The sequence below is a fragment of the Serinus canaria genome, chromosome 4, assembly GCF_022539315.1.
Source record: "Serinus canaria isolate serCan28SL12 chromosome 4, serCan2020, whole genome shotgun sequence".
Taxonomy (NCBI): Eukaryota; Metazoa; Chordata; class Aves; order Passeriformes; family Fringillidae; genus Serinus; species Serinus canaria.
In genome coordinates this window covers 48,667,855-48,683,955 of record NC_066317.1, presented here as the reverse complement: position 1 = coordinate 48,683,955, position 16,101 = coordinate 48,667,855, and the positions used below count along the sequence as shown (strand labels likewise).

General features: G+C 36.5%; 1 protein-coding gene across 1 annotated transcript in view; it reads left to right on the top strand.

The window, feature by feature from the left end:
- Positions 1 to 16,101, top strand: part of UBE2K (ubiquitin conjugating enzyme E2 K) — a 44,410-nt gene that overhangs the window by 17,699 nt on the left and 10,610 nt on the right. Inside the window, exons 3-4 of the mRNA XM_030238923.2 lie at positions 4,988 to 5,046; positions 7,552 to 7,634. Of these exons, the coding sequence (XP_030094783.1) occupies positions 4,988 to 5,046; positions 7,552 to 7,634 (142 nt within the window). The remainder of the gene's footprint in view (positions 1 to 4,987; positions 5,047 to 7,551; positions 7,635 to 16,101) is intronic.

Sequence of the window (16,101 nt, the reverse complement as noted above, 5' to 3'; positions counted from 1 at the left end):
TTACAAATATGAGCTGTGTGGTTTAATTGGTATAATTCTGACTTCTCGTTGTTTGTTTACTGTCTTGACCGTTTGAGCTCCTTAACCATGAAGCATTAAGAAACTTAGCTTCAGACTGTACATGTATTTCTGTGATCTAGAGTGATGATCATTCATAAACATTGCATTTCTCCTATCTCAAGCAGAGATGCTGTTGCAAGTTGAATTTGAGATTAATTTTGGGCATCTCTGTGTCCCAGTACTTAATTTATACTGATGTGGGGGACTCTGTAGTAGAGCTTCATATCTTTAGCTCTGTTCAAAAATTATACCTTACTGACTTTCTAGTTTATTAAAGCTGATATCACTAATTATGCATCTCTTATAGTCTGGTAAAATCAAGGTAACTTCCATAAAGAAGCTTTAATAGAGGCTAATGTAACATGCTTCTTCAGAGATACAAAATTGCTCAGTAGTGTTGGTTCTTGTAATCTTTGTGTATAGTATAAATGGAACTGGCAGACGTGCCTTCTATTTAAAGTTCTTTCATGATAAATAAGGATTTTTAAATTTAAAAAAATGATAGCTTTAAAACATAGTTTTACTTGACTTTTCCATGCCAGGTATCTACTTTGATTTGAATTTGTACTTTCAATAAAAAAGTATCAAGGAGAGTGTCTCAGGCAAATTGATTTTTTGGAATATGAAACAATTTAGCATGTTCTTCAGGTGCTCTAGTTGCTCTGTGCCTTTGAGCTAACGCTGAGACTTTAGTATTCCGTTGAGACTGGACACATGCCATTTGTCAATATAAAATAAATTCTCAAAAAATAAATTTTCATCAGGTGGGGAAAATACCTGGAAATTGTTTTGTAGCTATAGGAAGTGTATGCACTCAAAAGCATTACTGACTGCTAATGAAAATCTTGTCATCGCATCTTCCCTAATGGAGGACATCCCTTGTGATTTGCTTTTCTGGACTAGAAGCTGGTGCAGTAGCACTGGACTTGAGAGCAAGGAGAAGTCTCCCCTCTAGCTTTGGGACCCAGGACAGGAAAAGAATGAAGAACTAGCCTAACAGTGGTTGACATGTAAGAATATTGGGCAGGGGTGGATGTCAGAAGCTGACAAGAGGGGAAATTAGTCTGGAAGAAAGAAAGTAGAAAAGTGGAAGCAGCTGTAATGGTGGGGGTGCCCTGCAGAACTTTATTTCCAGAGTTCCACAACAGTCTAGTAAATAATGGTGGTTTTCCCCTCTCCCTCCCTTGTCCCATGTGTCTCCTTCTCATCAGCTGCAGATGTATAGTTGACAGATGATAATGTCTGGAAACAGTTTATTCCGGTTGTAATATGTGCCTTCATTTGTAAAGGAGTACTATGCTGTTTACCTGAAAAACAGACTCATGCTGGTAATCTGTTGGGAAGTGAATAATTCTGTTTAGAATTTAGTATAATTGTTGTTTTGTAATAGTATAGTTCATCTTGTAAATCCAAGATTTAGTATTGTAATAACATTTGTATATAGGCAATTGAATACTAGGAAACATCTGAATGGTGGTAGAAGGGTGTTGGTTTTGGTGTTTATTTTCCGTTCAGAGAGAATTAAACCTTCTTGGGTGAGTTGGTTTGTCAGAGCTTGCCATTTCCCTGCCCCCTCCAGGTCAGTATTACCTTGGCTTATAAAATGGGCCTGTTTTAGAGAATGTATTGAGAGTTATTTGAGATTAAAGATGTAACACTCATGTGTACCACTCATGAGTGTTACATGTGTAACACTTGTGTGTTACATAAGTTAAAAACTGTATAGAAGTTCATGTAGAGGGTAAAAGAAAATTGACCTACCTGTCTGCGCAGCTGGGTTCTGTGTGATGCTGAATGATTCAGGTAGGCAAGCATTTCAAAAGCTGGGGACTGTCTGCTCAGATATTCAGCATATCCTAGTAGTGAAAAACAGGAATACATTTTGTGCAGAATTTGTTGATATGAAATACATGCCTACTTACATACCTTTGAGTAGATTTAATTATGAGGATATAGTAAATACCCCTTGGTGGGGGGGGTTGAATATATTTTTTATTCTGATTATGGCAGGGATCTCATGGAAGAGTAATGTGATTGTATGCTTACTTTAATCTAGAAGTCATGTGGTTCGAGGAACAAAATGAGAGCTACTGCCAGCCCACTTCTGGTGTTTCCTGACATTAGAATAATTTGCTTTGCAATGTTAATATTTCTGTAATATAGTTATATGCATTTATTCCCTTATGAAGGGCGTGCCAGTGTGTCGTCTTCATTTTATGACTATAGCAGTAATGCATGCTGCATAATTACTGACTGATGTTTTGTCATCTATAATCTGAACAGTGACACAGCAAGAAGTGCTTTATGAAGAAGTTTTATGCAGTAGTTCTGGTCAGACAGTCCCAGTGATACAGGAGGGAATTCTAGAACCATTGTGAAGTGAAAGAACAGTTGTTGACCATAGTTGGTGAGGTATCAAACCAAACTGCTGCTGCAAATTTTTTTATAGGTAATGTTGGAGCATTAGTTAAGAATGACTGAGAGGAAGAATGCCATCTGTTGATAAAATTTACAGCTTTTATTTTTCTGTTAGTAGTGTCAACTTATATTGATCAATTATCAGAATATTGCCAGACAGCTTAGTTGAAACAAGTTTGCATCCAATGTTAAAATGTGTTTGGAGAGAGGATCTTTGAGAGACTTGATTAGCGGCTGCTGGGTTTTACTTGAATCAAGAGCTTTTCAGTAGATAGGTTGAGGTTTTGTGGGTTTGGATTTTTTGAGGGTTGTGTTTTTTTTTTTTTAAATTCTGTGTAATATTGTTATTCATTTCAAACCAAGCTTGCATGTGAGCCACGGCAACTGCAAAATTTATAATAGGTTATTTCTTCAAGGGAAATAGCTAAAAATTGCTCTAACTCTTGTGAGACCTGTTCCAGTAGGACCACAGAAGGAATATTATGCCATTACTGTTTAATTCAATTTCAGGCATTAAATAGCCACAAAAAAAGCCATGCATATGCATACTCTTAAAAAAAATTGCAGAAATATTGGCATGCGGAAATTATTATATTAATAATTTGTATTTTAAATTTAGTATTTAAAAAATCACAGATTTGCTTAGGTTATGTCTTTAAGCCTGTATTTTTAACCTCAAAGTTTAGTGCAAAACAATACTGTATAAGTAATACTACCGGCTCATCAGTCTCTGTTGAAAAATATTGGTGGCTGAATATCCTGTTAGGCAGAAGACTGTAATAGTTTCTGGTAAGCAGGAGAAATGGTAGTACCTGAGGATAGATTTCATATTACCTTACAAAATGATGTGGCAGCAAAATTGTAGAAGGACTGATGAGCGTGGCTGGTTTTTTTTTTTTTTTCTTAAAAACAGTTGCTGCTGAATTATGCTTCAGTTTAAAGAAAAGAAAAACCAAACTTCCTTGAGCTCTCAATTGCTCTCTGCCTTCCAAACTCTTTCTCCTGTGCTGTCCTGTGAGCAGACAAGCAATCAACTTATACATTACTTATACATAAATTATAATATTTTGGATTTATTGGTGTTTCTTAAATAGTATTTTCTGTTAAAATGTCTCAAGTTATTTTAGAGTTAAGTGAGAAAAAGAACAGATGTAGTTAATAGTGTAAAATATCAAACTGATGCTAACTAGTTTCAGGTGGAATGTGTTAGACTGAAATATATTTTAAAAGTGAGAACTCGTAGGAGCTACTAATGTGGTTTTTGGCACAGATGTAAAGATGCCATATACTGTGACTGCTGAGAGTAGTACTTACAGGCTTTTATCCCCCTGTGCAGCTTACTGCCAGTATTGTAACTACTTGAGAGCTGGTTCTGTATAGCTTGATTTGCACTCTGGAAATCACTCAGTAAATCACTCTGGAAATCTCAAGGAAAATAGATTGCAAATACTTCAGCTTTAATTCAAGAAATTGTAAAAATTGTAGCACGTTACACTGACCGAGGGAAAAGGTTTCTGAAAGAAGAGCAGCAGATTGAAGAAAAAAATTGCAAATGAGGATAAATGCTTTCAATTTTTATAAAAACCAAAATGTCTAATTTGGTGTCTGTTTTTTTATACCCTGTTCTTTTTGTCATTGAACTGCTGCCTGGCAAATGGCCTTCACTGAGCAGCCAGAGATAGTTTGAGATTGCTCCAGAAGACAGAAGTATTGGTAGTGAACTTGAATGTTAACAGAACTATAATGGAAATAGGATAGGGAATGATACTGTGACAAAGCAATAGAACTGAGAAATTTCTAAAACTGGGCAGTAGAAGGGGGTTCAGTCTTCAAACTCCTGTTATCCATTATTGTATGCCCGGGGCCCTTGATTTTATATTAATGATACTGGTGTGTCAAAGTGTTTGCAGAGTTGAAACAGACGTAACTACTTCAGGTGGTAATGTAGAACATAATGAAAGTTAAACACTGGTACCTCCTTTATTATTTTTTTCCAAAGCATGGGAACTTTTCTGAAAGAGTTACTTGAATGTATTTGAATTCCAAAAAGTTTAAAATACAGGTAATTTCAATTGTGTAATTTGAAGAAAATTTGTCATTAGATATCAGAAAAGAGTCAGAATAATGTAATATCCCATGTTCATCCTGAATATTCCTGTGGCCTCTTTTTTCATCTGTTTAGGAGATATTTGGTTCATATTTTGGAATATTTTACTAAAATAAAGCATGGAAATGACAAGATTGGAAATGAGAATGTACACAGTAAATATTCCTAAGAAATATATGTTCTGGTTTGCACAAGAAAACACAGCTTTTCTAACTGACTTTATTGCATTTATTTATGAAATAGATGAATCTAGATGGATGTCCTAACTAATACGGCTGGGTAAATTTGAATTAACTTGAAAATCGTCTCATATAGAAGTGTAAGCTTAAAGTGTCATGAAAGACTTTAAGTTTGAGTAATGTTCTTTTGGCATAATTTCCAACTTGTTCTTGTCTTTTGCAGGTGGAAGATATCAGCTAGAGATAAAAATCCCAGAAACATATCCGTTTAATCCTCCTAAGGTACTGCAAACACACATTTTTGGATAATAGAATTTGGCTAACACACAAGTTGGGTTTGAGTATTCTTATATACTTGTTTGTTGGTTTTTGTTGGTTTTTTTTTTTTTTTTGTCTTTTTGTGGTGGTGTTGGTTTTGTTGTTTTTTTTTTGTTTTTGTTGTTGTGGTTTTTTTTGTTTTGTTTTGTTGTTTTTTGTTTTTTTTTTTTAAATTCACTTCTAGACAAGGATTGGAACTGTTACACTTAGGTAGAAACAAAGCAGGATGCAAAACTGTACCCAGTCAGAGGTACACTCTGATTGTTCCTAAAAATACAAACTGGGAGATTTTGGGAGAGACACTTGGGCCTTTTTATTGACCCTAATGTAATATTTTTCTGACAAGATAAATACAGTTTTCAGGTAGTTTTAAATGATGTGGAGAGTACAGCTGTCTTCCCTCCCCGTCAGCATTGTTGAAGAAATGTTGTAATAGGGAGTTATTGGTTCTTTTAATTTAACCTACCACGTTTCTAGTAATAATTAAATAGAGACTTGTAGTGTTGTGTGTCTTGAAGAACCAACAGAGAAATATAATAGTCTTACTGCTTCTCTGTTGAAGGAATAGATAACATGCACGTGGATGAGAGATGAGCAGTGGCTGTGGTAAAGTCACTCATATTTTTCCCAACTTATAGGCCTTTTAACTTTACTGCAACTTTCTAGAACTTCAGTTTTGTGATTCCACTCTGAATAATGTTCTCTCCAGCCATGTACAGCTGTACATTCCTGTGCCCTGATTTAGTCCACTCTTCAGTGGCTTGAATCAGTAGACACCTGAGTTGTCTGACTCCACTTCTTGATTGGTTTTCTGTTTGTCTGAAGGATGTCTTTGAACCAAGAACATGTCCTAGATTCTTATTATTTTCACCCTGATATGTAATACTGGGAAGGAACGGGGGAAGAGGAAGGAGGAGAGAGGTGCCAGTAGCTCATAGGTTCTTTGAATTACTTCCTTGGGGCTGGAGCAAAAGACACAGAAAATCTTAAAGAAATGTCTGTTGGTCTTCAGTTCTTTAATCTGCACACATTCTGGTGGGAGCTAAAATAAGGAGAGCTGAAACAGGTTGCAGATGCTGAAAGATCAGTCTGTATACCATGATTTAGTTGCTGCTTTAAGGCTTGGTGGTCTCCATTTCCAGGGTTCATAGGCAGCTGTTAGAAACTCAGTGCATTGTAGCTTATAATAGTAAGTACTGCTTATTCTGGAGTCTTGAATTGGAAGCACTTTTGCTTGTGTCTGGCCCTGCCTTTCACCTGAAAGATTTCTTTAGCTTGTTTAGTATGTGCTTTGACAGCCATTGTTAGCAGTCATTCGCTGTGAGAAATTATCCAGTATTTACATCGCTTTTTACATTTTCCAAGTGATTTCTAGAGTTGAGGTAGTTAATAAGTGCCTCAGCTGACATGATAGCTTATTTTTGTCCTGGAAAGCAAAACTGTTCCAGTCTTGCCTATTTAGACACCAGGATAGCACTGATTTTATTGTACCCCTGTATGTATGATCTTTTGCTGTATTGCCTGACAGGTAATCTCTTCGCTGATTTGCTTGCAGGTCAGGGGCAAAAGTCAAAAGATCTGTGCTATACATAAAATTTTTTTCAGGAGTTTGGGGTGAGGAGGAGATGAGAAACAGATGGGTCAAAATCTCTAGAAGGCAATTACAGTGCAACCTGAAGAAAATGAAGGGAGAATTTCCAAAGGCACGTATGTCCTTTCTGAGGACAGCTTTGGTCTCCAAGACCTTTAAGAGGAAGTGCTTTCTTGGTGTCTTAAAATACCCGAAAACCCAAACCACCAAAACCTGATTTTAGTAATGCTTTGTAAACATGAGTACACTTTAGTATAAAAATATGGACATGATTAATGAATGACTGCTGGGACTAGATCCTTTCAATAGCAAAGAAAAATATTAGTAATCTAATTAAGTTTTGGGTTGGTGAGCAACTTTCTGCATATGAGGTAATGAGACAGGATGGTTATAGACATAGTAGCATCCACTTTCCAACACATCTGTAACCAACAGTTTAGCTCAACAGTGAATGATATCCAGTTTCTATGTTAAGAGTTTAGGTCTTTGTGAAATCTAGAAAAAGCCCACTTTTAGTAGTGTTAGAAGCTTTGAGTCTGTATTGTACCATCTGCTTTGTCAAAACACTTGTATGCTGGAGGATATTTCTAACTAGCTTTGTGTGATGCAGGGATGTGAACACATGACATGTGAGAAAGCAGTTAGGAATGAGTTTGGTGAGCTGGAATGGGCAGTAGTCTGTTTTGAGTAAGGCAAGGCTCTAACAAACAGCCTTACAAACTTGAATCCTCCTGAAATAAGCAGTATCACATCTTAGTTCCATTTGTAGTACTACGTTTTCTAAATTAGTATTTCTTCATACTGTTATTTAAAATGTTTACTTAGTATACTGCATTTAATGACTGCTTTTGTTTTTAAAAATTGTCTTGTTTTTTTAGGTGCGGTTTATCACCAAAATATGGCATCCTAACATTAGCTCTGTCACTGGGGCCATTTGTTTGGATATTCTGAAAGATCAATGGTAAGATTACATGGGGGTTTAAATGTGCAAAATCAAGTGTAGTGGTGTCCTGGATAAGGAGGCATCAGCTCACCTTGCTTTTCACCTTGTGCTTATAATTTGTGATGTCCTTAAAGCACACGTTACAGAATAGTATAGTGAGGTGCAAATATGCAAGTGAGATGATTGGGTGATAATTTTGGAAAGCACAAAGTATTTATTTTATACAGAGAATTTTTCCAAAAAATTTTGCACTAGAAGTAACATTTCATTGTTGACGTTTTGGGTGATTTTATATGAGTTAATTTTTAATTTTAGTTCTTTTCTGTTAACAAATACTACCTATTGCCTTCTTTGATCAGTTAATTTTACTGCAGAAGTTTTAATAGCCAAAATCCATGGAATAGATTTGTGTCCAAACTAACAGCTGCACTAATTGTTCATTTGTTTTTCAAAGTAATTGATTTCATGTGATTTGAAGATTGTGTACAACAGTTGTATGATAGACATGATACCTAATACAGATGGTTGTTTTCCTCCATGTCTGCCCCAAAAGAATAGTACTGTAATTCCCCAGCAGATCATACCAGTGTCTCATCCATGCAAACTTCAAATGCTTCTAAAGTCAACAACTTTGTCAAGAGTGCTGTTCTCCAAGCAGATATCAGTTGGGTTTGAAACAGAAACTTTAGAGGAGAATGCTGAAGTCTTGAGGTCTTGCAGGTGACACATCCAGGGTATTAATCTTTTACAGACATACAAGATTATAGAAGTCATCTGGCACAGTATAGTGTAAATTACTGAAATTAAATTTTAATGGTCATAAATGGTTGTTTTTCTAACTTTTGGAATGGCGTATGTTTTCTTACCATCTCAGAGCACTTGATGATGTTCTTTGAGGCAATAGAATCTTTCAGTATACATGCTGTGGTACATGGTGGAGTTTTTCTTATCAGTAAAGCTAGTGCACTTCTGTACCTGCATCTAATTGTCATACCACCCTACAATTTTATTGGAGATTAATGACTCTTCAGCTGTCCAAGTACAGTCTCCTGAGAGATCTTACTGTGAAGCAGATTAATGAATGGGCATGAGGTTGTCTGTGAGTATCAAAAGGCAACAAAGATGTAAAAAACCCATGAGCTTCAACTTCATATATGTACTTTTGGGGTTGTTAGTCAAAACATTTGATATTTGAAAAGGACAAACAGGAGAGTTGACCTAACTTATAATCTTTGAGTTATGTCTAGCACAGATAATTTGATCTGTGTCTTATTTCTGTTATTTCTGCTCGATGAAAAAAGCCAGACATTAATATCTTCCTCCTCCAAGACATATACGAAATATGAGTATTGGAACAATACTACTGTAAATATACTACTTCTGTATATTTATACTAGCTGACACAAGAAGCACCAGTATAATACCAGTTATATAGTTTTAAACTCTTCCTGAAACACTGTCGTCATTTGGAAGCACTAAGGAGAGAATTGCACAGAACCTGGTTGTGATGGAGGGAAATTTCCTGTATACTATTAATCCCTCTTCAAATGATTCTTAATGGTAGTGTGATCCCTTCATTTTCTAGTGGTGCTATTTGTAAGTTTTGTTTCTTTCCAAATCATAGAATGGTGTGTGAAAATCACTTGAGCATTGTTGAAGTGTTTGTCAAAGCCTCTAATCCTATGATAAGAGCAACCTTGTAGCTGTCTCTACTGTTTACTGTTTGAAGTATTTCTGTATTGTGGTAGATAAGACTGGTTTTCTCCTGAGTATTTTCCTAAAACTCAATAAGCAATATGAATGGTTAATATTGTTTAAATAAGTTGTTTATTGTTCTTCAATATGTGCAGCTTTAGTTAAATAAGAAATGCCCACAGCATAGACTCACAGAACCATAGAATGGCTTGGGTTGGAGGCGACCTTAAAGATCATATAGTTCAACCCCCATGCCATGGAGAGGAACACCTTCCACTAGACCAGGTTATATCTGAAGCGGCAACATTCATTATATACGTGCACACAGACAAAAATAAGTATGTATAAAGGCATACTTGAGAAAAATTACCCTAGGGTTCAGTGAAATATTTCAGATTTTCTCAGTGGGCAAAGGATTAAACCTTGAGGAACGGTGAGGGAATTAGCCCAGGTTTCATTGGCTTTCCATGGCAATCCTCAGAGTCTCACAAACTTGAGAGTTTGCTGTTACTCTGAGAATCATCCCACTCTGGGAAATGCTGGTCACAGCCTGCTGTGGTACATGACAGCTCAAAGGGTTTCGGTACCATTGTTCATAGATAGGGTCACAAGATGATTGACTTCATTCATCAGTACATTTCCATCCTGGCCATAAGGATGAGTTGGTATTTACTGGAATATTCCATGAAAAGACCGGTAATAAAAATACTATTCCACTTGATCTCTTGTTCAGATGAAAGAAGGAACTCAAGGCTATTTGTTGGAAAACAGGAGCTTGCTAGACAACAAAAGTTCTGGGAGCAGACAGTGTTTTTGATAAGCTCAAGGAAACCTAACTGCCGTTAATCCAGCCTGAGGTCTAGCAAGCATTCCTGAGACCATAGCTGGCCTAAGGAGGAAGCCAGGAGGAAGATGTACCACCACACACCACCAAAACTAAGTTTTCTGCATATCTAGGTTGAAAAGTGGTTTGAATAAAATATAGCGTCATTAGAAAGCAAACAAACAAAGAATAAGCAACCCCGACCCCCCCAGATTCATATTTTAATATTAAAGTTATTTCGCCAGGGATTCGAAAGTAAATTGGCCAAATGCAATTCTGAAATATACCTGTGGAAGTATTCTAGAAAATATATTAGTTCCACAATCTCTCTCTTGTCAAATCTTTTAGCAACAAGATCTGTTTTTGGAGTGCCACTTCATTGACTTGTAATGCTCTTAACTGAATAATGCTCATTTTGTTGCTGTGTTTAAATATAAGTCTCAAATTTCTCTTCATACCTGTTTTTCAGTGAGGTTTGAGAGTTGAAGGACTGGAGAAGTTTGGCCTATGGCCCTTAGCAGGATTTCTGAAAGAGTTAATAAGCTGATAAAATACTCATTTATAGATGGTGAATACAAAGACAATGATTTAAATGTATTTGTGTAGTTTTAAAAGTGTCTTCCCTAACCTCCCGTCCTGTGGTAATGGTTTGCTGTTCTAATGAGCATAGTTCAGATGATATTCTGCATATTGGCAGGAGATTTTATCAGTTTACAAAGTAATGTCTTTAAATTATTTTTAATGAGTTAAATGAAACTCTCTTTCGACATCACAGGCTTGATACTGAAATTCTTTGCAGCTGTGGATTTTCATCATGTTTAGTTTTTTAAGTACCTGTTATGCCAGTTTGTTTGCAAAGCAGCTACTGTCAGCAACTAGGATTAAAATAGGAGTATGATTTCGTAAAAGGAATACTGTTTATGCTTATCTGACATAATTTTCATGATGTGGTTTCACTTACTATGGCATATATTTATCTTCTGGGCTAGTACTGTCTCAAAGCTTTAATCTTAAATGTACAGCGTATCCAATGCAGTTCATTGAAACCTGAGAACTAAATTACTGGAAAGCTGTTCTGCATAAATCCCTTGAGCAGAGATTATTAAGTGAATGTGTCCTTGCTGCATATATGGCTACAAAAACTCTTGGCTTTAGTAGGTTTGACAGTCAGTAATGAATAATAAGAATATTTTTGTCATAGTGACTACTGGAGGATTTGTGCTTCAATTTTAGTTGAGATGCGGAAATCATTGTAAGAGATAATACAGTTTTAATAGATAAACAAGCAGCAGCCAGCTTGTAATCTTCCTGGGTACTCAGTACAGCTGGGTTTTGTTCAGGGTGTTTGAGGAGCACTGAAGTTTCTTAAAGCTTTGAGAAGAATGCAGAGAATGCATGGTTTAACATTGTTTTAGGGAACCCTTCAACAAGTAGGCTGTCTTTCCCCTCTGTGCTATATCAAAGCCATCCTATTATTCTTTTTGGTTTTATTTTCTCTGATGGGTGCCTGGTCTTGTAGGTGTCCTGTAAATAGTGACTATGCAACGGGCTTCTACCCAAAGGCCTTATTAATTTCCATCCAGATTCCATAAGCTGTTGCGAGGTCACAAAGATTTTCTCTTGGATTAACAAGCTTATTTATTTCACAAATGGAGCAAATATTGCAGATTATTTAGAAAAAGTGTTCCTGTAGCCATGTATGGATGACAGAGTGGAGTACCAATCTGCTGGCTGCAGCTGTTCCTGGAATTCTGCTTCATTACCCTCTTGGAATAATGAGAGAGATAGTTTCCCAGAGTGGAATGTAAAGAACATAAGTAAATACTTCCTAAATGGAGAATTACTTAGCTTTTAAAAATGAAGAAGAAAAATAAAACCTGGCAATGTTTTGTAATCCTCTTAGGACTCTCTCTGCTCATCAAAAGGTAAAAGAGATTTCTTTCCTCAGGCATGCTGGGCACAGCTGGCTTGCTGTGCCTTTTCATGTTAACACTATAGTCACCCAAACTAGGGGTGTTCTTTTTTAATGGAAATGCCCTAAGATGATATTAAAAAAAAGGAGGACGGAAGTGTAAGTGAACAAAATGTGTATCAGCTCTCTTTGTTCTGATTCAATCCACATTTTCCTTGTGGTTTAGCAAATGTAATGCCAATAGAGAGCTGAGCTTTTGGTTTGGATGTCCAGAGTGAAGGCTTTTTGTTTCAGGTTCTCTGGGACAGTGCATCCCTGTAGGGAGCTCTCTGCAGCTCACTGGTGCATGATAAGGGCCTCCTCCCATTTTGCAGATTGCAAACCTGCATGATAGCTAAGCAACATTTTGGGATGGGAGTGGAAGTCAAGGGTTATTGTAAGCTTTAGGAGCAAACAGGAGCCAGTAATGTCATGGGACAAAGGTGATATAAGCTCATGTGCAAGGCGAATAGGAAGTTTTACCTGCAAAACTCATTATACAAGCTGGCTGCTTGTTGCTAGTTATTGGTCAGGTTTCCATTGAAGTAGTGTACCTGCTTGTTGTACAAGAAATATGGGAACCATAGGAAAAATCTAGAGTGAGGTAACAAGAATGATGGTCGAAGCAAAAACAATGTATAGTGAAAGATTAGCAAGCCATGCAGAGTATCAAGCATGGTGAAAAATTGAAGTGGATTTTCCAAGAGCCTTCTGAGGCTTCAGCTAAGAACAGATCAGACAGAAGTCTGTCAGGAGCAATGCAGAAACCTTGCTTTTGGCAAGGAGGAGAGAACAAACCTAGAACACAACTATACAGCTAGCTTGAGTTACCAAAGAGAATTGCTTGAACTCCATGAGCTTTTGCACATAAATCCATACTTAGAAGTAAACTTCAAATGTAAGAAGAGTTGGAAATACGTAATTTTTTAGGGTTCTATTCTAGATCAATAAACCTTTGAGGTGCATTGGAAAATTCAGAAGACCTGTATCTTTCCACTGGAAATTCATTTTAAGAAAAATACAACTTTTTGTTTTGTTCTTCCCCTGGACATTCTTCTTTGGCCTGTGAAGATGTTGGGGAAGGGGGTGGGTGTGTGTATTGGGATTTTTAGCTTTGTGCCACTATCAGTATAGATTTTCTTTCAGAACTCATGAATCTATGGAAATTGTTTTTGCTGTTTGCTCATGATGAACAGGTCCTGCCTTACTGGTATCTGTAAATATAATTCTAGGCAGTCATCTTCATTCACTGTATTCTCACAAAAGAAGGTAACAGGAAGAAAGAAGAGCTTTTAAGGGTTCATGGGAAATCAGAATCTTTTTTTAGCTGTTCCTTCAATTTCCTCTGTGAATCTTAATATCTATCTGAAAAATTAAGACTAAGCTATGTAGAAAGTAACAAGCCGTTTTTACTTTCTTTGATCAGGAAAGCTAATTGGTGTTCTAAGGGTAGAAGATTTTAGATGGTTATGCAACAGTTACACAAAATATGTCAGTTGTTTTTTACCATTAATCGCAAACTCTAATTTCTTCTTTTGTTTAATACAACTGAAGCTGTAATGGGTTTTCTTTTATGATTTAAGGATACTTTTAGTGTTTGTGTCTAGTAAAGACTGTCTTACTATGTATGAGATGGGAAAGCTGTTTTGAGACATGAGACTTGAAACTAAGTTGTAAGCTACATTTTAAAACCTTTTTATTTAAGGCTAAACCAGTCTTGTCTGAAACGTAGTATTTCAGAGTTTAAATTCTCTGATCATATAGCCATCTGTTTATATACATGGACAAGTTGTTGATTTTTATTGTTATTTTGAAATTGGAATGTCAGATGTTCAACTGTCAGTATGCTTTGTATAAAAATCTCAAAATATAACAGTTGAACAGGGATTGAAAGGACCTGGCAGTCTTGAAAGCCAGAGACAGCTGGTGTCCATGGCACCCTGGTTCTTAGCGATGCCCCCACTCCCCAAAGTATACTTAACACTCCTCTCCTAGAAGGTACAGAGTAAGTGGAAGTACATTGCATGTAAAAGTGGTACAAAAGGCTGTGATCCTTTTTATGCCATCTTCTCTACATTTTCAGATGTCTCTAAAGTAGAAAGATTTCTGCAAAGGAAAGGGCAGAACAACTTTTATTTGGAGAAAGTAACTATAGCATTAGTTATGGTTGATAGATATTTCATGTTGAGTCAGTCTTAAAACTCTACAGTAAATAACATAATAAAATTACTTAACTGAGAAAAAGACTTCGGGTTTTACAGTGGGTGTGGCAGATGTGATAGTACCTGAAATTGACTGCATAAAAATAAAAATTATTGCATCCATTTGAGCCTAGTATGGCCTGAAGGACTTAGTATTCCATGACACCTGAGTGATGGAATAGTAAATATGTTGCATTACATTCCTGTAATGCTAGGAGATGAGACTGTGAATTATGTCATCAGTGTGTACATTAAATAGGTTAATTTCAAGATAGTATAAACCATTAGAGATTACAAGCCCAAGGAAATTATAAGAGCAGAATAGCATTAGGTACATGTAAAGAAAAGAAAATTATTAAGGAATAGGTTTGAAAGAGGAGAATTGCATGTTGTGATGTTGTGATTTGTCAGAATTCAGATTTAAAAGCATAAGGATTTTTTAAAGATTTAAGTAGACTACGTTCAGCTTAAGGGACTTCAAGCTGGTGTGGCAGTTGGAGTGAGACACAATGTGCTAATTAAAATCTCTGTCATTTGGGATGTTTCTCACTTGCATTTTGATGTGGAACACTGCACTGTGAAAGCTCAGCAATAATGATCAAGCTAAAAAATAACTTACTGAGAAAACTCTTCCAGAATTACAAACAATTAGGAAAGAATGGCATGTTTGATTGTTTAGTGGCACAGCAAGAAAGCATCTAGGAACATAATATTTGGGTGCCACAAACGTACCTCTGACATTTTACCAGCACCTATCCTTTGTTCATTGGTATACACTGCTAGAGTACCTTAAAAATGTGACTCAGTACTGGAAAACACATAAATTTTGAAACCTGAGCCTGCAAATGCACTTGCACACTGTCTCCTTTGTAGCTGGACTATCAGGTCAAACTGTTCCCCACCTATTCTAACAAACCCTTTGCATTTATTTGCAATCTTCTGAAAACAATAAACTGTTTTCTGTTGACTGAAAATTGAGGTTTGTTTGTAAGAAATTGGATGCCTGTGTTTCACAACTTTTCTCTGGCATTCATGTGTCATAATCACTGCTTAAATCTAAAATGTCACATCTTCCCCACTCACCTTGCTCCTAGTTCTTAAGTAGAGGAAACAGATTTGTGTATTGGTTTGAACATCTGTCTGTGCCATTGCCATGATGATTTTAAGAATCTAATTAACTGTTCAAATCAGAAATTCTCAACTTCCACAAGGTCTGTGGGGTTCTTACTTGGTTTCTAGTGTGTGCCAACTGAAATGATAATTCAGAGGTGTTATTTATGATCAAAATCTAATGGAACTGTGTAAATGTTACAACTTTCCAGACTTCCAGTGTGTAATAATGTAATGTGATTATTTTTGAGTAATTGATGTCTCTGAGCATACTGTGTTTTCCCTTACTAAATTATTGAAGTGTCTTATTCTAAATACACTTTGAGATCAAGATAAATGATAAGAACCTAAAATCTTAGAAGTTCCAACTCTGGGACTGTGCTGCCTTCAACAGGGTTGTTCCACAGGGGCAAAGAGTAACTTGGCAGGACCATTGTGACTACAGAATGTTTTCTGCTGCCAACAGTCAGGCTGTAGTGAACTATTTTGATCGTACATTCCATAATTAGCCTAACCATTTTATTATTGTGGTAGCAATTAACTATGTAAAGGTTCAATTTAATGAAAAATGTAGTGTTAAAACTGGTGCAAAGCGACCTAGTGTATGGAATTCCTTTCCGGTTCGGTATGTTTAAAATGTAGGTCACTGCTCCTGCCGGAAGAGTGCCGGCAGAGGGAGCATCCCCGGGCTGCCGGCCCCTCCCC